The following is a 26,598-nucleotide window of genomic DNA, read 5'->3' as shown; positions in this document are numbered from 1 at the left end:
GATGCTAGTTTATTTGCATATAATTGCTTGACCCTGATATCATGGCCAATTAATTTGTATATCCCTATCTAATTGGCTCAAATAAGTTTTTGCTACTCTATATTTGTTGGCTCAGGTCCCAGCCTAGTGTCTTTTAGCTCAAATCACTTGAGTTCAGAGTGGTTTATCTTTGTCATGCTTTCAGCATGGATGGAAAGGACAGATAAGGGTGGCGGTCATGAATGTATAAAGGAACAATCTACTGCTTTTGTCTTTCAGTAGAACAGACTGAAGAAGACAATAATTTAGACATGTGGACAAGGTATTTCTCAAGAAAGAGGATACTGGGCTGATAAAATAAATAGAACTTCTTATTTAAGGAAATTCCATTATATAAGGCAAAGTATCTATTTTACCTCACTGACCAGGAAAAAAATTCTAACTTGGACTTTGGCTGGCCTGGACCTCAGCTAAAGTTATGTAACATTTAAGCCTCTACTTAAGAGTTTTCTTCTTAAGTTTTTTTCTTGTGATAGAGTTGACCTATAACATTTATAAGTTTAAGGTATACTACATGTTGATTTGATACATTTATATACTGCAGTATGATTTGCTGCCTGGCTTCCGCTAATACTCTATATGCTTTCAATAAAGTGTTATTTTCAAATTTAAGGTGCATGAGAATAACATGGAGGACTTTAAAAACACAATTTCCAGGTTCCCACCCCCTTTATATTCAGTTATAGCTTGGTCTGAGGTAGTCCCTGAAATCCTAAATGTTTACATTTACAATGGGGTGATTCTTATGTAGGTAGGATATCATCTCTTCATGTGATGTGATACTCTACCTACCTACCTACCTATGCCTGAAAGAATGACCTACCTCTGTTCATTCCTGGTTTCTATGTGGAATCAAGTGGTTCCCTGAGGTTGGGTGAGTTGCTTTTTCCTGGGTGATTTCAAACTCTATTTCTAGAACACTAGAAATGAGAAGACATACCTATTTAAAAATTGTATCTTAACAGTGTGTATGTATGAACGTATGGAGGGCTGGGTGGGGTAGGCAGGGTAAATCTTACTGGCTTAGGTCTTAGTTGCCTCAACCACATCCTAGCAGTCTGCTACATGGGGATGGTGACTCCTCTACCACCACAAGTCCCCTTTCTTCCTTATCTCCGTTGAGTATTGTGGCCATTTATGAATTATCATTGCCTTTTCCCTTGGGGGGACATAGATGCTTTAGGGGGAATCTCTCCTACAGCCCTGACCCTTTGCTTCACACAGTGTAAATTCCATAGTGATAAGACAGGACTGGGGGTGACCAGAAGGAAACTAGGGGTGGGGCTTGGGGTGGAAAGTAAAAGGGAGAAAGATGATGAGCGCTTTCAACTACATTTCCTCCAGCCATCCCTTAGGATGTTTCTGACCTGATGCCATCTCATAGCCACCTCTCTCGCTCCTTGACTTTCAGGAGACTGTTGGAATAGGTGTTTATGAGACTTTAGTTCTGCATCTGTATTTTTCCAACACCTTTTTATTGACATGCTCAATGTGCTTTTGTTGTTTTCTTTACAATTTAGGCAAATACAGCCCATATCAAAGAGGCAGGATTGACAGACTTCTTAACTCTTGTCTATTTGCCATGGTTTCTGGCTGTACAAACCACTCAGAAAATTTTCAAGAGGACTATGAGTCAGCTGCAGGGAAAGAGGGAAATGGAATGGTCTTTGAGACATTCTGCATTGGGAATAAGAATCTGGGCTTTGGTCCCAGGTATACCATCTACAAGCTGCTGACTTTGAAGGTCAGTGAAGTCAAAAGCAATTGCCAGTATTGAACAGCTCCTATGTGTCAGACATGGAGCAAGACGATCTATGTACATTATCTCATGCCTCTAAGCTCCAATTTTCTGAGAATATTACGTTCAGAAAGTACCTCAGAGGTCTATCATGAAAACCACATGTAAAAAACAAATTAGGAAAAGATTTCTATGCTAGAAAGTGTTCTATAACAGTGTTATAATTACATAAGTGTTAACCTAAATCTGAAAAATAAATTTTTTTTGAGAAGTTTCAATGTAATTGAAATTTAAAAGCCTCTATTCCCTTCCATTTTGCTGATTCAGAATTTTGGTCTTCTCCAAACAGCTATATCCTTAGAATACCAAAAAATTTTTGATTTGTGATAGAAAGCCCAAATGAACTTAGTCTTGAACTTTCTCATTTAAGCCGTATTTACAAATCTTTAAATTTCTGGTATGACAATCCCCCTCCAAACACACACACATGCACACTCACATGCATACACAGAAAACGAACAAAAACAAAAAGTGAGAAAAGTAATTGTTGTAACATCAACAGAAACAAGAGGCTCAGTTAGGAGCAAGGTATTTACTCCATGAGAGTAACTTGAGAGTCTGCACAGGTGTAGATTTGAATCTTAAAAAATACATAGCTCAAAAATAGAAGACCTACAACCTCACACCTTTGAGAATCTTCAACTATTCTAATGCCTTAGATCTCTTAGACTTCTATGCTGCAGACTGAATGCTAACATCCCCCGAAAATTCCCATGTTGACACCAAATCCCCGATGTGATGGTGTTTGGAGGTGGGACCTTTGGGGAGTGATTTTGTTATGAAGGTGAAGCCTGCATGAGTAGGATTAGTGCCCTTATAAAAGAGTTCCCAGAAAGCTGCCTTCTTCTGCCATGTGAAGACCCAAAAATAAGATAGCCACCTATAAACCAGGAAGCAGTTTCTCACCTAACACTGAACCTGCTGGTGCCTTGATCTTGGACTATAAGAAATAAGTTTCCATTGAAGACACTCGGCTTATGAAATTGTTATAGCAGCCTAACTGGACTAATACAGTGTTCATAGTCTTCCCCAGTTTTCACAAAAAATACAACATCTATTTGAAGAGAAATTTACTCTAAGCACACAGATGTATGTATAAGAGGCTGTGAAGATACTGGGAAGTCGTTACTAGGCAGAAGGCTTGATTTTTCTTTTTCCTTTCCTCCAAGTATGGGGCAAAAAACCTGACTTGTGGGCAGTCTGGGTGGCTCAGTGGTTGAGCATCTGCCCTCAGCCCAGGGTGTGATCCTGGGGACCTGGGATCGAGTCCCACATCGGGCTCCCTGCATGGAGCCTGCTTCTCCCTCTGTCTATGTCACTGCCTCTCTCTCTGTGTCTCTCATGAATAAATAAATAAAATCTTTAAAAAAAAAAAAAAAACCTGACTTGTTTTCTACTCTACCAATTTACTCCTGAAGGACAGTCTTGAAATCTGCAGGATTCAAGATTTTAATACAAATAGCTAGCTTCAGAAACTCTAGCTGTTGCTCACAAATACTTGAGAATTGGAATATTAAGCATGTAAGTGCAAAGGTCTACTGTAGACATGCGAATGGACCAGTCAGGTTTGTCCTATAAGAAGGGTTGGAATTTGCATGATTTACTATTTGGGTAGATGATAGAAGCAAAATCTTTATGCAATGCATTTTAAATTTACATAGTAGAAAAGAAACCCTGCAGTAGAGTAGTAAGAAAAATTATTTAACATTTTTCTTTTTTTCCCCAATATTTCTTGTTTAGTTCATTACCCTGTCTTAATTCACTGTTTGATCTGTGTAAAACATAGGACTGCTAATCTCATTTTGCCTTAATTGACCAGCCAATCCTATTAAACTTTTCTTTTATCCTAGTCAAGTAATTGATTAAACTGTTCATTGGTTGCTTTCATATTTTGCATATTTAGCCAACGATTTCATAAAGTCACTAATAGAAATAATTACAAGAATATTTAGTGGGCACTTAGGTGTGCCAACTTCTGTACATTGTTTCTCACAGCACCTTTATAAAAAAAAATCCTATTACTCCCACTTTATACATAATGCAACTACAGCTCAGAAGTCTAAATAACTTGCTCAATGTCAAATTGCCAGTAGTGGTAGAGTGGGAATCAAACCCTAGTAAAACAGCCCACTTTGGTTCTAAGTAACTAGCCATTTCTGGCAACTGTTGTTAAACATTTTAATTACCTGGGATGATCTCATTATATAATTTTGGTCTCCTCGGACATAGGTCAAATTACTTTGAGATAGACCATCCAAGTGCTTAAAGTTATTTTAACGGTAAGTAGGTTAGACAGATTTGAAATGCAAGACTTGTTTTTCCAGGCCATAGCTCCTTTGTAAATAATTCATTATTCATTCAGCAGCTATGTTCAGTGCTACCAGTCACTGAGGGCATTGTGAGAGATATAAATACAGAGCAGAGTCTAGTGAGAGAGAAGGGTGATGTTTGAAGGGTGTAAACAAACTGCTGTTGGCATTTAAAAAAGGGAAAGATGTGTTCTATCAGGATGGATCAGAAAAGACTTCAAAAAGCTCTGCTTTTTCCATAGCACTCATCTCCTGGCATGCTAGATGCTAATTTATTGGTTCCCCATCTCCCCAAATTAAAATGTAAGCTACACAAGGGTAAGGTTTTAAGTCGTTTTGTCCACTGATATAAATCTAATTCCAAGAACAATGCCTAACACAAAGTAGGGAGACACTATTTGTTCAACAAATGGAGAATATAAGACGGCAGCTTGGCCTAAAAATGGATAGTACTTAGGCATTGTTTGAAGGAAGAGTTCCAGGTGAAGGAAATTATTTTTATTTATTTATTTATTTATTTTTTTGAAGGAAATTATTTAAGCAAATAATGGAGGCAGCAAATTATACAGTCTGAAGAACTATGTGCTAATTTGATTAAAATATAAAAATATAGTGGGAGATAGTCTGGAGGGATCTATGATAGGTAGACCTGAATGATTGACTTAATTTCACAGGCAAATGGATCCCTTGAGATTGGGAGTTTTGAAATATCCTTAAAATCATTCCAGGTAATTGCAGTGTAGGGGTAGATGCAGGGTATACAGATCCCAAATCTAATATAATCTTAGACCCTGGCAAAACAGCCACTTTGATTCAAATAACTAGCCATTTTAGCAAATGTAGTTTGACATTTGAAAATAAAAGGAACATAAAGAAGGAAAAAATCCATAGGAAATGATGAATACTAAATTAGATATCACCTTTGGCCTTGCCCCTTTCATGTCACAGTGTTAGCAGAGTGGGTGGTAGGAGTCCTCCCGCAGCCCTTCCTCCCCCTTTAGCCCCACCCCCAATAACCTGCCTACATGTGGAAGTGATTACAAGCTACATTACATATATTCCGCTAGACCCAGATTTCCATAACGAAATCTCAGAAATGCCTGTAGCCACCCAGTTGCTGATAAACAAGAAGAGATGAATGATGGCTGTGAAGTCAGAGACTCAGACTGTGACTGACAAATTGTGGCTGAAATACCAGGGATCATGGGAACTCATTTCTAGGACCTTGGAAGAAGACAAAACAAATGAGGGCCCCTGATGTTTCATTGGCTTCATGGTTAAGCTGCCTCTGGAACTCTGTTAAGGGAATACGATGAATTGGAAGGAAGATTAGGGGTACTGGACGCAAGTGATGAGGTGGTGGTTGGCGTGGGAGCTGGGAAAGGAGCGCAAGAGGCAGGATATGAAGACACCATGTAGAATGGGATTTGGCCATTGAACCAAAGGAAAGAGAGGTCAGAGTTGTCTGAAGTCGTACCTCAGGTATTAAGTAGTATCTGGGAGTGAACTGTTCTTAAAGTTGAGACTTTCTCCGGACAGTAAATGCTTTTTTGTTTTAGATTTGAATACCCTACATTTATTAGATTACTGACACTCAAATGATCACAGCTTTGGCCAGTGAAAGTACCTTTGGGGTGGCTTCCAAGTCTTTTGACATGACCCTTGTATTCTTTGGTAGCTTCCCTGCTTTCTGGTTAGATGAGTTGTTCTAGGCCTGTATACTTCCTGCTATTTCTCCAATAAGTACCAGGTTCTTTCAGTGAGAAAGCGTATTTTCAAGCCATATCTGGTGCTAGAGATGCTGGTTGCCCTTGGATCAGTCTTTGTTTCTAGGCCTTGTTAGTGGACAGAATCAAGAAAGGTGTATGTGTATACACATATACATTTATATCTGCATATATTTTGCATCTTAGGCACATTAAATTTTTTTCCCTTACATTTCTAGAGGAAACTGCTCATTGCTTTAAATTTGCTCTGTTATTCTTTAAGCAGTGAAAGCAGTAGGTTTTTAAATGGGGTCTTTGTGACATGAATTAGTGTAGCTTTCCCAGGCAACTTATTTATAAAGAGAAATAAACTTCAATACCAGAATTTGGTTGACAAATTAGTAGTTCAGTAAGTGGAAACTCAGCTTTAACACTTTTAGGCTGTTATGCTCTAGAATATAAAATGACCCATGCTGCATTAGGATGACCTTTTGAAGTTTGCAATATTTTTATTAGAGAAAGCACTGAATAACCAGTAATATTGGTTCTAATTTACAGCCACAAACAATGACAACTGTAGTCTATTTATGATGACCTTGTGGTATATAAGGAAAACTTCTTATGCTTTAATAATTTACTATATAATTAAAATATAATTACACAGAAGAGAAAATTTTTAAAAATTCCTATTCAGCTGGGGAAATCCTTCAGTTGACTTAGCTTTTGAGCAAGAGAACACTTTAAAAAAAAAAAAACAAGTTTAGATTATATAGAACTTTAAATCTAAAAGTCTCCTCCATCTCCAACATAAACTGTAGAAATAAATGTGTTACTTTGGGGATCCATCCTCAAATAGATTTTGTTTACTTATATTTTAAATGCTGCATCTTTAATAAAACAGTATTACTAAAAACTATGTTAGACTATCACAATCCTAATAAATAAGTCTTAGTTAAAATACCATTTTCCTGTCATGGGTAAATTTTGGTTAAAAAAACAAAACACCTCACAAAAAAAAACCCAATGATCATAGGCATTGCCTTTTACAGGAGAAGAAAAAAAAAGTCCAGCTTTCAATGCTGTAGAACTAATTATTGATACTCTGGCTGTGAAATGGGAAAATAAATTTCATCTTTTATGCCAATTCCAATAAATTGAGAGTGGCTTCTGGAGCACTGTGTTGGGATGGGTTCTGAGACCACTTCTAGTTCTCCATGGGAAGGGAGCTGTGCTCAATAAGGAGTGGGGAGTCGCAGCATGTGTGCTATGCATTTGATATCCATGATGAAACAACATTTAGAAAAGCCCAGTACACATCAGTCTTACCAGATAAGCCACCCACGTCCATCTTCTTCAGGTTCTTTGCCTCCAGAATGACAACAGTCAGCTTGCCAGCAGTTGGGACATAGCGAAGGGAGAAGCAAATATCGCCCAATTTCTCTTGCTGTGAAAACCAGTAAGAGACCATAAGTAACTTTTTGAACAAAGGTAAATATCGTTTGTACACATTCATGGCAAATTCCTCAGGAGGAGGATTAGGACAATTAGAGTGTGAAAACTCTTAGGTTCATTGGCATTTACCCAGTGGTCTTTCATTCACTGCAGTATGAAGAGTGATTGTAACCCATTCCAGTTTTAAATAGCTCATCTATACTTTATCATTCATCAAAATATATCCATAATTCAACAGTTCAGGAAATGAGACTGAGATGACTTTTTTAGAAACTCTACTCTGAATAGCACTGCAATGCTCTTGGCAAAATTTCATGACTTTATTAAATAGTTTTGAAAAGAGCCTAACACTCCTTTAGTAGAATCAACCTACCTAAATTTTTGTCATTTTACATTTCAGATAGGATTATATCTAATAATTTATATTTAGATTTTTGGAGAAAGGATTGGTATATGTGTTAGACTGAATTTTTTTTAAGATTTAGCTCTTCCATTTATTTTTAAGTAAACATTACACCCAACATGGGGCTGGAACTCACAACCCTGAGATCAGGAGTCTCACGCTCTGCCGACTGAGCCAGGCGGGTGCCCCTGGACTGAATTGTTAATGAGAAATTCCAAATTCCTAGTAGCCAAAAGGCAGCAAGTAAAAGTTTTTCAGTCTTACTCATTTCAAGTGAGATCCAACTTTTCCCCCTTATTCTAATATTTGTACAAATCTAAGCAGCATGTTGGAAAATTGAAATAAACAGTAATACAGTGCATCTCCTAGCCCCTCCTGTTGTTTCATGGTCATCCTGATCCAAGAAACATTCACAATCCTATATCTCTGGCATTTCTGAACATTTCATTCAGGGTTTAAAAAAATGATATAGAGAACTTTGACTTTTTTCCAGAAAGAAATATGGGTTCTTATGCCATAAATGTCTTACTTAATAAATTAAGAACCATGATATTGTTCAACATGAGAATTCTTGAATTCACATTTATAAGCATGAGAGTGGGCGGGAGGCTGAAGGTATCTAGATTGCTTTCTGATACAAGGAATTAGGTATATGGCAAACTAATGTTTATTTCTTAGAATGTGCTCCCCCTACCCCCCATAAAAAAGTGAATTCTGATTCCAAAGATGATGGTTATGTCAGACTTCTGCAGATAGGCTCCACATAAGAATAAGGTGCAGAAGGCCTTCTCATGTTACGTTCTTATTAGAACTATATCTAATAACCTCATGTATATGTTAAATCAGCCCGTGTCCCCAGTGTGGAAATAATCGCCTAGATATAATCTAACAATTTAAGGAAATATAATTTCTTTTACTGGGTATTCATTATATCCATCTGTAAAAAAGGAAAGGGTATGGGGCACCTGGGTGGTGTGGTGGGTTAAGTATCTGACTCTGGATTACAGGCTCAGGTTGTGATCTCAGGGTCATGAGGTGGAGCCCAAGCAGGGCTCCACACTCAGCGGAGAGTCCCCTTGGCACTCCCTCTCCCCCTCCTCTTCTGTCTCTCCCCTGCCCTGTGTGCTGTGTGATGTTCTTGCTCTCTCAAAGAAATAAATCTTTAAAAAAAAAAAAAAAAGAGGAAAGGGTATCCGCTCTGTTCTGATTTTTCTATAGCTGAGAAGTTACCATTCTGTGTGTGGTTGGGGGTGGGGAGAGGGTCAGGGAGAGGGATAGATTTTCTGCCTAAGTAATGCTTTATTGAAAATATCACCATGTGTGTTTATAACCCCAGTTCTTTGATTCTTTGAGTCCTCCCAGCACCTTACCCATATATCTATTATGTCACTGAAGACTCCTGTTTTTGTTTTATTGTGCACACGTCTGAATTTTCCCACATGACTGCAAACTCCTTGAAACTGGTCCTTGGCTGAATTACCACTTTACCATGCATTTCAAAAAGTAAATGGAATTATGAATACTATCCCTGGTTTGATTTATCTAGGTCCTCTCTCCCTTCCATTAGTGTAGATAATAGTTACTTAATGGGCTAAATTCCCCCAAAGTGCCTACTTACTCCCTAGGAATTTACACATGAGGAGAATCTAGTAGAGTGCATTCTTTTTCATGGTCTTTGAAAATACAGAATGGGAATAAATATCACAAATTAATACAAAGTGTGGACAAATTCATCTGAACCTTATAAATTTAAATGAACAAAATTGCAATTCAAAAACACTCACTAGGAGGAGGGTTCTTTTTGCAGGATTCTATCTTTTTGCCACAATACCCTCCCTGGGAAACTCACTCTGTTGCAGAACCAGGTTACTCGAACCATTCTAGTTAGGTAGGCATTTTAGACACGACTGTTCTCTTTTAAATGGCCTCTCTCTATAGCCCACAGTTTAAATCTATGATTAATGGCATCTCAGCACCATTTTCAGATTTACACTTAACTCCTTAATTTAGGAACCTGAATGTATAAAATTTCACATGCCTATAAAATTGTACCTGGTATGCTAAAATAAACATGTATTTTTATACTAATCCATTGAAGTTACTTTGCAGCGTTTGAAAATCTTAGTACTTCTGTATCTATAAGCCATTTGAAAGCTAATCACTATTCTGGAATTTGTGTTCTTTGTGGCATCAAGCAGGTAAACAGAAACTCATTCTCTAGAAAAAGGCAAAGAAAGTATTCAGCTCATATGAACCTTTGTCCTATGAGTTATATTTTTTGAGTTGTAAGGATCTAAGGTAGAAATATATATTTCATTTTTCTAATTCTTTAAAAAACAGCTTTAATGATATTATAAAACAAAATTTCAGAATTTGGACAACCACATGCTGGTTTGACTCTTGATTAATTGGGTTTAGGACATTTCCGAATATGATTGCGATGTGTTTTTCATATGTTGTGGATGAGGTGGGAACCTGAAATTCTCGTGAAGCAAACAGAGCAAGGATGTGCGTCATGGGGAGGCTCTGAAACCACCCTCCTAGGTCCATGTCTGGCCGAGATGCACTGTGCCGACGACCCCTTCTGAAAATGTGTTCTCCTTGGCCACAGCTGAAACAAGCCTTGGGTCTGAGGCTTACATCATAAGTGCGTGTTGTTACTTCAGAATCTTAGATTGAGATGCTCATACTGGTATGAGGTGTGGGAAAACAAGTAGTTTCTTTCCTTCTAATAAGTCTTTCACTGAACTTCTGTGATTGGATGAATATGTGCTTCTCTTCTTGAGTCTTGTTCTAACATCTGAAGGTTTTACTCTCTTGTAACTTGCACAGAAGGACTGGAATGATCTGAGAGCTTTATGGACAGTTTCACATCAGCCTCTCAGTTCATAGTTTTCACATGTCCATTTGCAAGAAAGATGGTTGGGTAGCAATATACTCCTTTCATAGCAAGCCCTTTTATGTGTATCACTTTAAAGTTCGAGAAACCAAGATTTTCAATATTTTTTTTTTAAAAGCTTTCTTTAGTGGGGTTGTGGTGATGGGAAACTGAAGTGGTCCTTGGAAAACTTACGTAGAAAGATGATCCCCAAATCTACATCTCGGGATCCATACTTCTCGACAACTCCATCTTGTTTTCTCTACAACAGCCCAGTGAATTACGTACCGTCTTGCCCCTTTTATACATAAAGAGTCTAAGCCTCAGAGGTTACATACGATTGCATAGGCATCTCATTGTGGGACTGAAGCAAGGTCCTTTGACTCAAAATAATGAGTTTTCTTTACTATCGGACTGCCATCTGGAATGACAAACTAATAGTCCAACTGAGCACCCATTCAGATATTTCACTCTCACTTTAAATTCATGTAACTGGTTGTTTAATCACCAAATCTTCCCCTTGCCTGTTCTCCTCTCCAACATCCCTTTCTGTCAGGGTGACTAAGTAATCGGTTTCCAGTGACCAATGTTCCTTCTATTGTCCTTTAGTCCTTCAGTCCACAGATCTTGACATTTGTCAATGTCTCCCTAATTAGATTTTTAAATTTTACTTAATTTTTCCCTATCATCCTCATCAATATGACCTCTACCCTCATCACCTCTACCTCTGCTATGACTTCTGTCTCTTCTGTGATACTTGGCATTGTCACCGTCACTGCCACCACCTCCATCACTTCACTTCCACTTTGTTTGAGATCAAGCTCTAAACACATCTGTCATCTTTTTCCTGCAGCAGTCTGAGGAAGGATCTCATCAGTCATAGTCTCTCCAAAGTCCAGTGTAGACTGTATACTAATGCCAGGCTAATCTTTTGAAAGGTCCAGACCCATTTTTTCCTGACTTTTAAGAAGCTCTGTACTTTGTCTCTGCCCCAACTATCTAAAACTTCTTCTTCTACTTTACTGTGTGCTCAATCTTCAGGATATATTTTGAATCTGACCTCACCTCCCTACTTAAAGGCCCCTCACTCCACTACAGGCAGAGAGACCAACCCTCTTGATTTGCAAGAGACTATTGGCTTTAGCCCTAAAAGTCCTGTATACCCCGAGAAGCCTCAGACCCAGGTAAACTGTAATGATTCATAACCTTAAGCCTGGGTTCTCGTTTCTGGCTTAGACCTCTATAGTAGCCTCCTAATAGCCTTTCTGCTTCCACTCTTGCTCCTTTCTAGATTCTTTCTCACCCACTGGGAGAGTGATCCTTTTAAAATGGAAATCTGATCATGAGTTAGCCTTACTCAGAGCCCTTCCATGTCTTCCCATTTGACTTAGAATAATCTGTATTCCTTAAACAAAAAGATCTATGTGGTATGACCTCCACCTCATAATTGTGCTCCTGATCTTCTTCTCAAGACGTGCTAGGCACACCTCTACCTCAGGGCCTTTGTTTTTGGTGTTCCTTCTGTCAGCGATATTCTTCCCCCAGATACCATCATGGATTGTCCCATTAGTTTGTATAGCTTTCTGCTTACATGTCACTTCTTTAGAGTTTTTATATGGCCATCGTATCTAAAGTCCTATCTGCTTCTAAACATACACACTACCTTTCCCTTTGCCCTGCTTCTTTTTCATCTGAGCACACGTTACTTAAAGTTCTATGATGTTTGTGTAGGTTTTCCCCACTAGAATATCAGGCCTACAAGAGAAGAGAAGTGTTTTTTGTTTTTTCCTGATTGATTGTTATGTTCTAAGCTCTAGAATGGTGGCTGGCACAGAGTCAAGGTCCGTATATGCCTCTTGAATGAATAAATGTAGCTTGCCTTCTATCAAATACAGTGAGATTGGTCCCCACGTCATCCTCTATTGCTACAGGTGAAGTTCTTCAGGGAAGTACACACAGAGATTTGCAAGTGGGAAGTTTATTGTGTTGTGTCCTTTGGATCAAAACTTGTGGGCGAGTGCAGGAAGCAGAACTGCACAGATAGAAAAGTTGGGCTGTGATGTAGTCCTATCAGAGGTCTCAGCCAATCCTATGGGGAGCTCTGGAGCTAGGATAGCTCTTCAGATTAAGTACTGAATTCTTAAAAGGGGTGAAGTTTTTATGCTTCTGAATCCACCAGTCATTGGATGTGGGCTGTCTCCCACTTCTTGGGCTAGGGCTCTCTTCTCCTGAGGGTGATGTTGAGAAGAAGGAACCCAGTTATGGGCCACCAGCCATCAACACTCTTGGCAGCCAGTGGAATAAATACCTTGTTCATAAAGATGGTGCAAGATTGGTGTGTGGGGGGCACAGTTCACCAAAGCGATTACTGCATTTCTGAGTTCTGTTCCTTTTCACCGCCAAATTTTTGCATAGTCAGGAAATCCATCTGCAATTTCTTTAGTCCTTTCTGCCTAACAAAATTATCCCGACCTTTAAGCCTTAGTCCAAGTTTGTATCTTTAACAAAGTATTCCCTTACTATGCTAGTATTCCCTACTAACCTAAACTAGTAGGTTTCTGCTAGCAGTTGCTTTATAGCCAGCAGCATTGTGCCTAGAGATGGGGTTTTTTCCTATTTATTTCATATATGAGTTTCCCTCATCCTAAACTCCAGAGAAGCAGGGATTGTACTTCATAAGCTCTTATTATGTGCCTTCTTAAGTTGTATAAATAACCGTTGTTTTGAAATGAACACCTCACCAACCGTTTGTTTGTAAACAGCATGGACACTACTGCTTTATCAACAGCATACACAGTTTAATCGAGTCATCTAATGAATATATTTGGAGCTCCTTCTTTGTACCTTATGCCATAGACATTGCCATGTTAGCCCTTTCATAAAACTAGAAGTGAAAACATTTCTGGAAATGTAGTTTTTATCAGATAATTTCAAAACCCTATAGAGTTGCAGCCGACAGATGAGTGCTTTTGCTCATGTGATTATCTCACGAAGGAGCCTTATTACTATTAGGAATTTCAGCTTTATGTATAATTTATTTTAGTCAATTGCCTTGATCACTAGGTGGAAACTGCCAGTTAGTGTGAGAAAGTTCCAACTGTGAGATTCAGAGAAATTAACCTGCTCTTTTAGAATATGGAGCTGACAATCAGAAAGAACCTTTGTTCTGAGCAGCTTGATAATTCTGTTATTTTTTTTAAAGCAGCCACTGAATAGAGTAGACACAAATTAATGATTTAATAGACAACTACAGCAATGCCTTTCCTTTTTGAAAAGCATTACATATAGATATTAGAACAGAGGTCATTGCCAACACATAAATAAAAAGCTTGATTTAAAATGAATATTTATTTGATGGCTTCTACAGCACCATCAATCATTTTACGTGTGAAAAGAGGGGCTCATTTTAGTGACCTTTGCAAATGGAGCTAAGTTCACGAGCTTGTTGGAAATGCTGTACTCTTGAATGAGTTTTAAAAGGTACCTGAATTGACTTAATGCTGTGACATTTTACAAGGACATATTCTATTTATGTTAATCTTAAGATTTTTCTATGTGTCAAATTGGTGAGTTTCTCCAAGTACAGGGTTTTTCTCTGAGGTTGGAAGTCTATTTAGAGGTGACAAATAAAAAATGGCAGTCCAAAAATCTCAAAATGAAAATTCGGATTATTTGCATATTCTTCATTTATAAAAATACGAGGACATTCTCCAGTTATAAAAGGGATAATGTCAAGTTTCTCATCTTAATAAGAATAGCTTTAAATATATCCTTTGGGTGGTAGTAGCTTTCAAATTCATTTTATTCCCATAACTGTACTCATACCACTAACCTATCTGCCAAATCAGTATTTACATCTAATGGCCTAGATGGTCACAGTATGAAATGTTGCTGTGGATATACTGAGGCTAAAAAGACCAAATCTGGCTTTGTGTACAAATATGCAGTGAATTGCTCAGGTGAATGAGACAGTGTATTTTGTCTTTGAATACTTTATGAGGATACTATATAACCTATTAACTCTGGATTCATTTAATTATTTCATTTCTTACTTAAAAAAATAGATTCTACCAAAGACTCTTCTAGTCCAATTTCCATGGATACTTAGATGAATAAGGGGACTTTACGAAGTTCTGATTGTAGTGGAGTGACAGATTTATATGGAGAATAATAATAATACATTGCAACTGTACCACAGAGGTGGCACCAATGCTATGGGAGCAAAGAGAAGGCTGGAACTTCCTAGGGTCTAGTAACAGAACTGAAGAGGGGAGGACTTTACTTGGAAATTTTTACCTCTGATAATCATCATCCATTTCTCTGACCACCCCAAATGCACATTCTTTGCAAAACTTAGGTATTTGCCATGCAAATGTAGTGTTAAAACAGGTGGTCTAGCTCTCCCCTTTCAGTCAAAGCTGTTATGTGAGGGGGAGCAGTGATAAATAAATGTCCTGGGGTAGCCAGTGTCTGAGCTGATATATGAAGGTCAACAGGAAGAGTCAGCATGAACCATGTAGAGGAGAGGGCAAAAAATGTTCTCGACACAAAGATGCACCTGCAAAGTCTTGTAACCACTTAAACCAGTCACTCTGCTGCAAGTGTAAAATTCATATAATTAAATATAGATACCTGCTTTATGATTTAGATCTTCAAAATTTTCTCTTAATACATTTATTGTCAATAGGAGATACACTTGTAGTCCTTTTAGAAATAACAAACATAGATATTCTGACATGATCAAAATAAGAATGATGAAAGTAGAAAGTCAAAATGCTTGTTAAAAGAAGTACAGAATGGTGAAAAGATCAGTAGACTGAGATGTGGGTATTTACTATTTGTTCATTCAACAGATATTTATTGGACATCTCCTATACAGACACTGGGACACAATAAAGCACACAAAAATCAATGGGCAAAATAAACATAGTAGATACAAGGCAAAGTGGTTCTAAGAGTGCCTGGCACATGTAATACCAAGCACTCACATACTGCATTTTCACAAAAATCCTATTTCAACGGCCTTCTTTTCTAGATAGTGCCACATCCCTCTGCTCCTTTTCAGAGCCAAACTTCTTGAGTGAATTGGTGGCCATCACTGTCCCTATTTATTCACGTTTCACTGATTTTGCCTCCATTTTATTGAAATAGCTGCTGCTAAGGTTTCAGATGACATCCATCTTGGTAAACCATAAATATTTTTTCAACCTGAAGTCTCAGCAGAAATTTGTTGACATCCCTCTCTTTCTTGGGTTCTGTAATACAATGCTTTCTTGATTTGTTTATCTGGCTCTCTGGCCACTCATCCTTGGTCTTGGTCTTTCTCAAGCTTTAGTCCCAAGCCACATCTTTTCTTCATAATCTAATAGAGGCTTGCCCTGGAGATCCTTGCGAGTTTGCTCACAGACTACCACAATAAAGCAAATATCACAATAAAGTGAATCAAGTGGACTTTTTGGTTTCTGGTGCGTAAGGAAGTTTATACCGTACAGCAGTCTATTAAGTGTACAGTAGCATTATGTCTAAAAAATGTAGATACCTTAATTCTCTGTTACCAAAAAATGCTAACCATCACCTGAGTGTTCAACAAATTGTACTCACTGATCACAGATCACCATAACAAATATAATGGAAAAGTTTGACGTATTGCAAGGATTACCAAAATGTGACTGGGACACAAAGTGAGCAATTGCTGTTGGAAAAATGGCACTGATAGACTTGCTTCACAAACCTTCAATTTGTAAAAAGCTCAGTAAAGTGCAATAAAACAAATATGCATGTATTATCCCTGTCTGTAGCTTTAATAACAAAGTAGATGTGATTGCCATGTGCCAAGTTGTATCTTCACTTTAGATATTTTGTCTGAGTTCCAGACTCATATCCAACTGTCTACTTGTCATTTCCACATTAAGAGTATTTCACACACACCTTTGATCCAAATTCCAAAAACTGAATTCATGATCTTTTTCACAAACCTGGTTCACTCTGTTTCAGTAATTGCTACCAGCCTCCAGCTAGTTGCTCAAGCCAGAAAACTGGGCATTACTCTTGACCACTAACTACTTTAGAGTTCAGATTTTATCTATTAGAAGTCTCTCAAGTGGGTTCACTTGTTTTCATCCTTACCCACTAAATCTCATTTTCCAACATTAGAATATTCACCACTCAAATCCAATAATTGGTCACCTAGATTATTCCAGTGGTTTTAGCTGGTCTCCTTAAAATTTACTTCTGAAATACAGTGGACAGGTGGTTCTGTATCTTGTCTATCTAGGAATAAAGACCCCACATCTTTACCATCAGTTATAATATTCTTCAAGATTTGGCTCCTACTTACTCCTCCGCCTTCTCTCATGGCACTTGGCCCTGCTCTGTGCTCTAGCCACATCAGTCGTCTTCATAGGATCAAATATGTCATGTTAACTGCATACTCAGAACCATCACATAAACTGTTCCTTTTGCTTGGCACATTCTGTCCTCTCTCTCTTTTTTTAAAAAATATTTTAAAAATGTATTCATGAAAAAAAAATATATTCATGAGAGACACAGAGAGAGGCAGAGATATAGGTGGAGAGAGAAGCAGGGAGCCTGATGTGGGACTTGATCCCAGGACCCCGGGATCACAACTTGATCCCACAACCTCGTGATCACGACTTGAGCCAAAGGCAGATGCTCAACCACTGAGCCCCCCAGGTGTCCCGACATTCTGTTCTCTTTTTGTTCACCCTTTTGCTTGATTAACTTATACTCGTCTTTCAGACAGCACTTCAATGTTTATTTAGAGAAGTCTTCCCTGACTGATCAGATTACAAAAGTCCCTTTTTATATATTCTTTAATAGCCCTCCATGCTCTTCTTTGAAATATTGATTATATAATCATGTATTATAATCACGTACGGTACCTGCAATCATGAACAGCAATCACGTATTTGTGTGATTATTGCATTGCATCTCACTCCCATAAATTTGATCATTTTTGCATAGTGTCCTTTTATCTGTATGCATAGTGCTTAGCCCATAGTACATATTTATTGAGCCAAAGAATGAATAATGTTTACCGAATTCTTTACTCTGTCAGAGACTACTAGCTGTTTGTCAGAATTTACAAGTAGGATTAGTAATCCATTCCACTTTCTGTGGTTTGCAGAAAATGAGCAACACTTAATCTTACACTTAATTCAGTTTACCAAACACTTATATTTTCAATATGTCAGTCATGGTGCAATGTACTGGGGAAAAAAGGCTGACTAAAGCTTGCTCTTGCCCTTAAGAGACTTATTCTTTGCTAGGGAGAATAGACATAAAATAGAAGTTCAACATAAAATGGTAAGTGCCATTATAGAAACATATTTTAGGAAGAACCACTTTAGAGAAGGTAGAGGAATTTGTTTTGGTTAATTTCATATGTGAATTTTTAGTTGGAGGGTAGGGAAATGTGAAAAGAATATAGAATATGATGCCTAAAATATCACCATTCATACCCTTTTGGTAAGCTCTAGATTGCTAGGAGTCCTTTAAAATGATATGAAATACTGTTTTGCCCCCTAGTGGATGATATGACAATCCATCACAATATTACATTTTAGTTGATAGTTTCTTGGAGTATGGAAGATTTAACTGAGTGGAAATGAGCAACAATGAAGGTGATTCTGGTTATGTCTATAACTTGAGATGCTGCTTTACTTAGAAGAGGGCATAAGTCTGGGTAAAGGGCCAATTGTATGAGGACATGTGAAGAAAGGGAATAATGGAAGACAGTTTAGAAGGTATCCAAAGACAAACCTTTACCAAGTTACCTTGTCCCATTAATGTTCTTCCTATATTAACTACATGTCCTTGATTTCCTGGGACAGGCCTAATTTTCAATATTCCATTTTCTTGTCCACATGTGACTTTGAGGCTCTGTGGTAAAGTGGATCCTGAACACTCGTTCCCATAATTCAAATAACTAATTTAATCTTCTATAGTGAAATGTAGATACCAAGTAATTTTGAAGTATGGGCAACATATTTCTAAATAAAAATGCAGATTTGACCTCTGCACTTAAAAGGAAGCATTGCTAGGAAATATTATGTGGAAGGTGGGCCATTGATCCTGGAGCATTCATTAAAAACAACAACAACAACAACAACAACAACAACAACAACAAAAATGCCAGATAATCCTTGGAAGGGATTGTTGGGCACTTTTCACCCTGAGAAGTGTTCTCTCTTTACAGCAGAGATGTGCATTTGAATGATTTCTATATAGTCTTCTACTGATAGAGCAGCATTAAATTTTTACCAATCACGGCAACAACAAAGACTTTGTATCCTGACCTTCTGTCGCTCGTAGTTATCTTTACTTGTGCGTCCCAACTAAGTTGAAAGGATACTATGGGGTAATGGGGTGTTGACAGAGAAAATTCAGTAGCCAAGGTGCTGTTTTTAATCCAAAGAATACTTTTCCCTTTTTAGTTCCAGGATGCTGGTGACCAAGGGGGAAATCTGGAGGAAATGGCAGTGCCACACAATTAGGAAGCCTCATTGGCATGGTAAGTTTTTCCTTTTCCTCCTCACGGAGGGCTGGGTAAAAAAAAATGAGATGGAATGGTGAGCAGACCCAAGCTGTGCTGCTCACCAGCTCTAGGGGACGCTCTAAGCAAATTCTTCCCTTCCTGTTAAACTGTATAAGTAGCACTTGCTGTATCTTCCTCTGAGGATTACATAAGATCTACATGTGAGCCTGAGGTGGGGGGGGGGGGGGGGGAGGGGGGACACAAAATCCAGGAGAGAACGGAAAGGAAGACGATAAAAAGTGTGGTATAGATAGGAGAGTCACATAGAAGCTGGTGAAGAGAGAAAAGCTACTTAATAGCAAGGTTAGGGAGCAGCTTCTCCACTCTGGCTTCATTCAGCTGGCCAGTGAGTCTGTCCATAGCAAATGGGAGCCTTGGAGAAAAGAGAAGGTGGAGAAGAAAAGCTGATGAATTGGGGTTGGGGAGGCAAGGCAGTGGGAAAAAATAGAGAAAGGAATAGAAGGGAGAGAAAAAATTGGAGGATGAGAGTAAGGAAAAAAAAGTTTATCTATTTCATCTTCTATTAGAAAGAGGGCAGAAGGAAGGAGATGATAAGGAAAATCAAACAGCTTGGGAATAGTAAGAAAAGCAGTGGGAGGATTTTGAAAGTTTTTTTATGTCAACTCAACTCATAAGAGATGAGACCTGCTGCCTGGCGAGGGACTGTGGGGGTGGGACCTTAATTATTAGTTCAACTGGGAAGAACCCAGGAGACGTATTTGCAGTAATTCAGATCCACAGACATAAAGAATTTGATTGAACCTCAGATGACAGGATATATTTTGTAGACTGTGTCAGAAGGAAAAGCACGAAGCACTGTGGTGATTTCCCTGAACCAAGCTAAATCTAGACTGTTGGTTCTCTCCCAGATTGAAGTAGGAGATATAGGTTAGAGCAGTGTCATTGGAAAAAGAGTCTATGATATGTTGGAGTTCCATTAATGGCAGCAGAGAGATTTGATGTTAGAATAGGGAAATAGAAAAGTGTGAAATAGAAAGCCATTGAGAAGAACATGGGCATTCTAGCTTCTAGTTGCTTTTAATCCAGAACAGAGATGCATTCTGGTGGTGGCTGGAACAGCCTGAGATGCCCTTTACATGTATGCCAACAAGTCGTATGTGGAAAAAATACCTGAGGATAAAAAGTTGTGAATAAGAATAAGGTAGCATGGGATCCCTGGGTAGCGCAGTGGTTTGGCGCCTGCCTTTGGCCCAGGGCGCGATCCTGGAGACCCGGGATCGAATCCCACATCGGGCTCCCGGTGCATGGAGCCTGCTTCTCCCTCTGCCTGTGTCTCTGCCTCTCTCTCTCTCTCTCTGATGACTATCATTAAAAAAAAAACAAAAAAGAATAAGGTAGCATGGGAGTTTAGCAAGAAGGGAAAGTATGTATTTTGGGGTAGATGGCCCCTAAAAGTTGCTGTTTGGGTACCTTTTGGTAAGATGTAGGAAATTATTTTTGACCAAAAGGAAAATATTATCAATGTTTACAATAAAGAGAGGGAAGTTAACACTCCAGAAGAGATTGGTCGGGGAAAAGGGGCTTGATACTCATTAATGGGGGGAAGACTACCACCCAGAGTGGAGGAATGGATTCTTGGAAAGGAAAAACATGGGTGTGAACATGTGGCAGGAAAGACAAAAGCTAAAAAAGACCAGCTTTGTGAATGGGCCTGGCTCTCTCTGTCTTTATGAGCAAGGAGAACTAAGATGGCAGAAATGTAAGCATCCGGGTGAAACACAGCCAGCTTTTAGATAGACTCTTGGAAATGGTGGTCTCACTTTGAAAAGATGTTTAAAAGTACAAACAGCATTTATGCCGATGATGCCCGAGTAGGCGGCCAAGTCCATGGACATAAAAAGGAAAATTATAAAAGTATTGTACAAAGCAGTGTCAAGGGAGATACACACTATGGAGCAGAGACATTACTACCTGAAAGCGATTTCATTTGGGTTTGCACGAAAGAGGACAAGAGCTCTACTTGCATGCTCTTGATTGCCCCGTGTTCTACTGTGCCTTCAATCTTTGGACATGCTCTTGCTTTGCCTGGTATAACCTCCCTCCCTTTGTTTTTCTACTGGATTCCTACTTATTTCTCAACTGTTACCTCTTTGAGTCTCTACTATACTCTGAGTCTGGCCCTTCTTCCCTCTTTGTGCTTCCACCACACCTTTCCAAACTCTCAGTGTAGCACTTGTAGTACTATTCTCTACATATCTGTTTACCTGTCTGCCTCTTTCATTAAAGAAGCCCTGTGTTTTAATCAGTTTTGACTAACAGCGTGTCTGCTGTATGGCTAAACATCAGTATAAAGGGTCAGATCAAGAGAGATTGTGTCTTACTGTAGGACGGGCAGAGGACAGAGAAAGATGACAATTCTTCGTTTGTGTGTTATGGTAGGAAAAGTTTGCAATTAGTTGGTCAAGACTGAGAGGGAAAAATGAAAGGCTATCTTATATGCACTAGTGATGGAGAAAAACTAGGTCTAGCACATAGCACATTTTTTTTAGAGTTAAAATATCATTTAGATTTCTTATGAAAAGCAAAAAAATGGAAGTAGCTTTTTGGGAGAAGGCTTTCTGGGAGAAGGTATGCCAAAAGCAATGGATAAAGGTCATTGGGAAAATAACTTGACAGAGTAAAAATGTAGAAAAGGCAAAGAGATAACACGATTTGGGAGGAGTCAGTAGGCTTTAAAAATGATAACATGAGTAACACTGGGAATTCCTCTAGTTTGATGGTAGGAGAGAAATTGTAACTAGATTAATATAATAACTACCTTTGATGATAAATGCTAAGAATAAAATGAGATCAAAGATATAAAAGAGCTTTGAAATAGTAATCTGTAAATGAAAGGTATTAACATTATTTTTCTTGCTAACTTGATAACAGTAGAATAAAATTTTAAAAAATTTCCCCTACTTCTTTGCTTCGTTATTACCTCTTTTTAGACATCGAGTAGCTGGATCTTGTAAAGATGCAAAAGAACCCTCTGTTACTTGATGACTTAATAGCTGAGGTGGAATATTTGAATTTCTGAATTGGTATAAAAGTCAATTAAGACTATGGCCATTTTAGTTATTTCGAGGGGAATAATAACCCTCTATAGATGGAATGCTATGGGAATTGTAAGGAATTCCTTACTTGTAATGAAGTTTTTGTGCTACAGGCCTGTCGCACCGACTTGATAGTTTCATAGAGTCGCTGTGAAAACCATCTATCTCATCAGATTGTGGGGAATAGAAACAGTCTTTCTCATGCAGAGTCCCTTCAGTTTTTGGATATAGCTGAGATTCTATGGAGCCGTGTACATAGACGTACAGACTAGAAATTGGAACTTCTTCATCTTGACTATGTGTAACCGACTCAAAGCAACATTAGTTTACCTCCTTTAGAAAATAGGTTAAAGTGAGCAATTCAAAGGTGAGATGTGAACACTCCTGACATCTCCACTGATCTCGCAGTTTCTTAGTGAAGCTGTCTCATCTGCATATTACTTTTTTTTTCAGAGTTTTTGCTTCTGTCTCTTCGGTGGTGATCTTCTGTTATCATTCATTTCTGCTTAAAGGTTATGCAGCTAATTAGTGTATTTCTCCTGTAGGCCATAAATGCATTGCATGTTGTGGCAGTTACAGAGGAAGTCAACATCCTCTCTAAGTATATTTGGAATCTCGTTTGCCGAGATTTCACAAATTGTTCATTTTGCAGAAACAATTTAGTTTCCATGTGGTTTGCCTAGGGGAAAGTTCACTGGTGTTCATTGTTAAGAAAATCAGAACAACATTAGAGAATTCAGTGGTCCCTTGAATGTCACTAAATCACATAATGCAAAAATACAGTTAATCTGCAGGTGAGTATGATATGAATTTGAACGGCAGCCACTCTCTTCAGACAAAGAAAGCACACAGGTACATCTTATTTGCTTCATTTTGCATGTATTCAGGCTGAGCGTTGGAGTGACCCTGCTGAGATGTCAGGGTGTTTTTAGTTATGTAAAATACATCACAGATTTTTGCGAGCAATGATTACTAAAAGAGTTTTTTTAAGACCTGTGTTATGCAATTGGTAACTCAAGGCATTTTAAACTATGATGATTTTCTTCCTTATTTGCAATGGCTTTCTGGCTTTCATCTTTTTGATCAGGATATTTTTATGAAAGAAATTTTCTTTAGTTTCTAGGAGATGTAAATGAGAAAACTGACCCATACATTTCTCGTCAATATCACCAGATGGCTTTTATCATTTTATTAGGATTTTGTTTTTATCTGTGGTTTTTATCTATTATGTGATATCCTACTATGGAAATCAATACTAATTTTTTTGAAACACTTTTTCAACTGTGAAATCACATAAAAGCATGTTTACCAACATTGTACCCTAAAATAGTTTGTAGATTTCCACAAAAACTACCTCAGAAAAGTAGTGACCATTGTTCAGTACATTCTGCAAAGGGATAAATTAAGAGCCTGAGGTAATCTTATTTCCATTGCTTTGAAATGAAAATTAATTCTTGGCAAATAAATGAAAAAAACTTAAATCACACAAGTTTCAGAAGACTGCCCCAAATCTTTCAACTAGGAGAAAGAATATGTGAAATCTAAGGGAGAGCATTTTGAATTTGAAACTGAAAAGAACTGTATAAAACCGTGTTATCTGAAATAACAAGTGTTAATGAGAATGTGGAGAAAAAGGAACCCTTGTACGCTGTTGGTGGGAATGCAAATTTGTGCAAGCCACTGTGGAAAACAATAACAAAAACAACAAAAATAGAATTACCATATGATCTAGTAATTCTACTACTATTTACTGAAAAAAATGAAAACACTAATTCAAAAAGATATGTGCACCCCTATGTTTATTGCAGCATTGTTTACAATAGACAAGGCACAGAAGCAAGCCAAATGCCCATCCACAGATGAATGGATTAAAGATGTGTGGGGTGTGTGTGTGTGATAGAACGTTACTCAGCCATAAAAAAGAATGGTATCTTGCCATTTGCAACATGGATGGACCTAGAGGGCATGATATTATGTGAAATGTCAATCAGAAAAAGACAAATACCATATGATTTCACTCATATGTGGAATTTAAGAAATAAAACGAATGAAGACAAAAATACTCAAATACGGAGAACTCAACTAGTGGTTGCCAGTGGGAAAGTGGGTAGAGGGATGAGTAAAATTGGTAAAGGGGATTAAGAGTACCCTTATTGTGATGAGCACTGAGAAAGTATGGAGTTGTTGAATCATTATGTTGAATGATTACAGTTAATATAACATTGTATATTAATTATACTTAAGTAAAGAAATTATGTTATCTGTAAGAAACCTTTAGATAGTATGAATCTTTGAATATTTGAAAGCATTTGGATGGAGAAGATGAACCATAGATACATATGACCACTTTTTGAGAAGTTACAATAGAAGAATCTTTAAGCTTATGGGGAAAATCACAAAAAAAGTTAGAGAATGTATAATATTGTAGGACAGTTAATTCAAAATTTATCTAGAATGAATTAAAGGTAAAGAAATGAATCAGTGATGTTACTTACAGGTGAGAATGGTACAGAGTTAGGTGGGAAAACTTTCTGAAGGGAGATGTTTCTATTGTAAATTATGAATACACCAAGTGTCTGTCCATCAACTGATCAATGGGTAAAGATGTGTGATTTATATACAATGGAATATTATTCACCGAAAAAAAATCTTGCTATTTTTAACAACATGGATTGTACCTAAAGTATGTAATGCTAAGCCAAATAACTCAGTAAAAGACAAATACCATGTAATTTCATTCATGTGGAATTTAAGAAACAAAACAAATGAACAATGAGGGAAAAAGGAGAGGGAGACAAACCAAGAAACAGATGATAGAGAACAAACTGGTGGTTACCAGAGGGGAGGAAGAGGGGAGGTATCTGAAACAGGTGATGGGGATTAAGGAGTGCACCTGTCCTGATGAGCACTGGGTGATGTGTGGAAGTGTTGAATCTCTGTGTTGTGCACTTGAACTAATGTAACATTGTATGGTAATAAACTGGAATTAAAATAAAAATAAAGAGCCAAAAAAATAAAAAAAAGCTCCTCAATTGTGTGTGAAGGTAAAGTTTAAAATTGAACAGCTCACAGAAATAAGTTGGGGCAGTTTTTCCTAGGGTCTTTGAGAAAGTTTCCTATCTTAAAAAAAAAGTATATCAAGAAAGGAAAATGGACTGGAGCCTAAATCTGTATTCCTAAAAGATGTTAGGTTCTCAAAAATTATTTTGGAAATGGTAACTGCGATAGTTAAGACTGCAGTTAAACTACTGAGTTCAAACCAGGGCTTCTCACTAGTTGTATGATCTGGGAATATTCTGAACTTTTGTGGGACTTTGTATCCTCACCAGTAAAGTGGGATTTAAAGACCCTAAATCAAAGGAGTAGACTTAATATATTAGACTTAATATATGCGCAGTGCATACAACAGAATCTGACACTTAGTGCTCAATAAATGTTGTTTTTGATTACAAGCCCTCACTGATGGATTTCAGATCTTCCCATGCCATGAAATACAGGTCATCATTCTCTCTGGTGAATGAACAAATTGAGGCTCAGTCATGTGAAGTAACTTTTTAAAGGTAACATGGATTTTAGAAGCCAGAACACAGACAGGTCTTTTAAGTACCAGAGTCCATGTTCGTTCTTCTATGTGGCAAAACTTGTGAAATTTTAAGTTTCCTTTTATAGTGGATCATTATTCAATAGTATTAAACTCTATGCCAGTAAGCTACTGTTAGCATAAGATGCTGAACTGGAAAAAAAAAAAAAAAAACATGGCAGGATTTCCCTGGTGTAAGTGTTCACAGCCAGATTCTTTATCTCTAATATTATGCATCATCTGTTAAGCAATTTGTAATTGCTTTCAAATCTTCCAGAATGCACAAGAATCAGCAGACTACAATTCCTGAATGACCGTCTCAAGGTCTTGCACGGCTATCTGCAGACTGTTGAGATGAAAGTGTTTCTCAGAGGAGCAGAAGCATGTCCAAACACAAGCTCCCCAATTTCCCTTTACATTATGAGGTTGCCTGAGCTAAATACACTGACTAAAGGAGATGTATCAAGCTGCCTTGATTCAGAAGGGATAATAAAATTTATTCTCTGGCCTCATAGGGATTTAGTGAGGTCAGAGAAGAAAAAAAGGAAAGTATAGGCTTTCTGCAAAAGAGGGGATAAATGCAAGAAGGGGATTATTTTAAGCAGTGAATTAGAAAAATATAAAAGCAAGCCACCTTCTCTAACCAAGAGGCAAGTGCTATCTTCTCAGTTCTCCTGTGGCCAAAGGCCAATGGATTGTGTGATTGAAGTACTTACTGGGCTGCACGTAGTAGAGGTTAGAACTAAAGTCTCCTATAGATGGAGATTTGAAACCTTGTTTGCCACTGTCTAGCTAGTGGCCTTCGGCAGATTGCTTCATC

General features: G+C 37.9%; 1 protein-coding gene and 1 long non-coding RNA gene across 12 annotated transcripts in view; one reads left to right on the top strand and one right to left on the bottom strand.

Annotated features, from left to right (window-relative positions):
• The window catches only part of SYT1 (synaptotagmin 1), a 537,260-nt gene that overhangs the window by 89,458 nt on the left and 421,204 nt on the right, over positions 1-26,598 (bottom strand). For all 5 annotated transcript variants that reach the window (XM_077845608.1, XM_077845610.1, XM_077845609.1 and 2 more), the window contains one exon: positions 7,179-7,296. In XM_077845608.1, the coding sequence (XP_077701734.1) occupies positions 7,179-7,296 (118 nt within the window). The remainder of the gene's footprint in view (positions 1-7,178; positions 7,297-26,598) is intronic.
• LOC144282230 (uncharacterized) overlaps positions 1-26,598 on the top strand; it is a 304,549-nt gene that overhangs the window by 98,559 nt on the left and 179,392 nt on the right. For all 7 annotated transcript variants that reach the window (XR_013350575.1, XR_013350572.1, XR_013350571.1 and 4 more), the window contains exon 3: positions 19,042-19,118. This is a non-coding gene — a long non-coding RNA (uncharacterized LOC144282230). The remainder of the gene's footprint in view (positions 1-19,041; positions 19,119-26,598) is intronic.

The sequence above is a fragment of the Canis aureus genome, chromosome 13 (genome assembly GCF_053574225.1).
Source record: "Canis aureus isolate CA01 chromosome 13, VMU_Caureus_v.1.0, whole genome shotgun sequence".
NCBI classification, from domain to species: Eukaryota; Metazoa; Chordata; class Mammalia; order Carnivora; family Canidae; genus Canis; species Canis aureus.
Note: the sequence above shows the minus strand (reverse complement) of the source record. Positions and strands in the feature narration are given on the sequence as shown.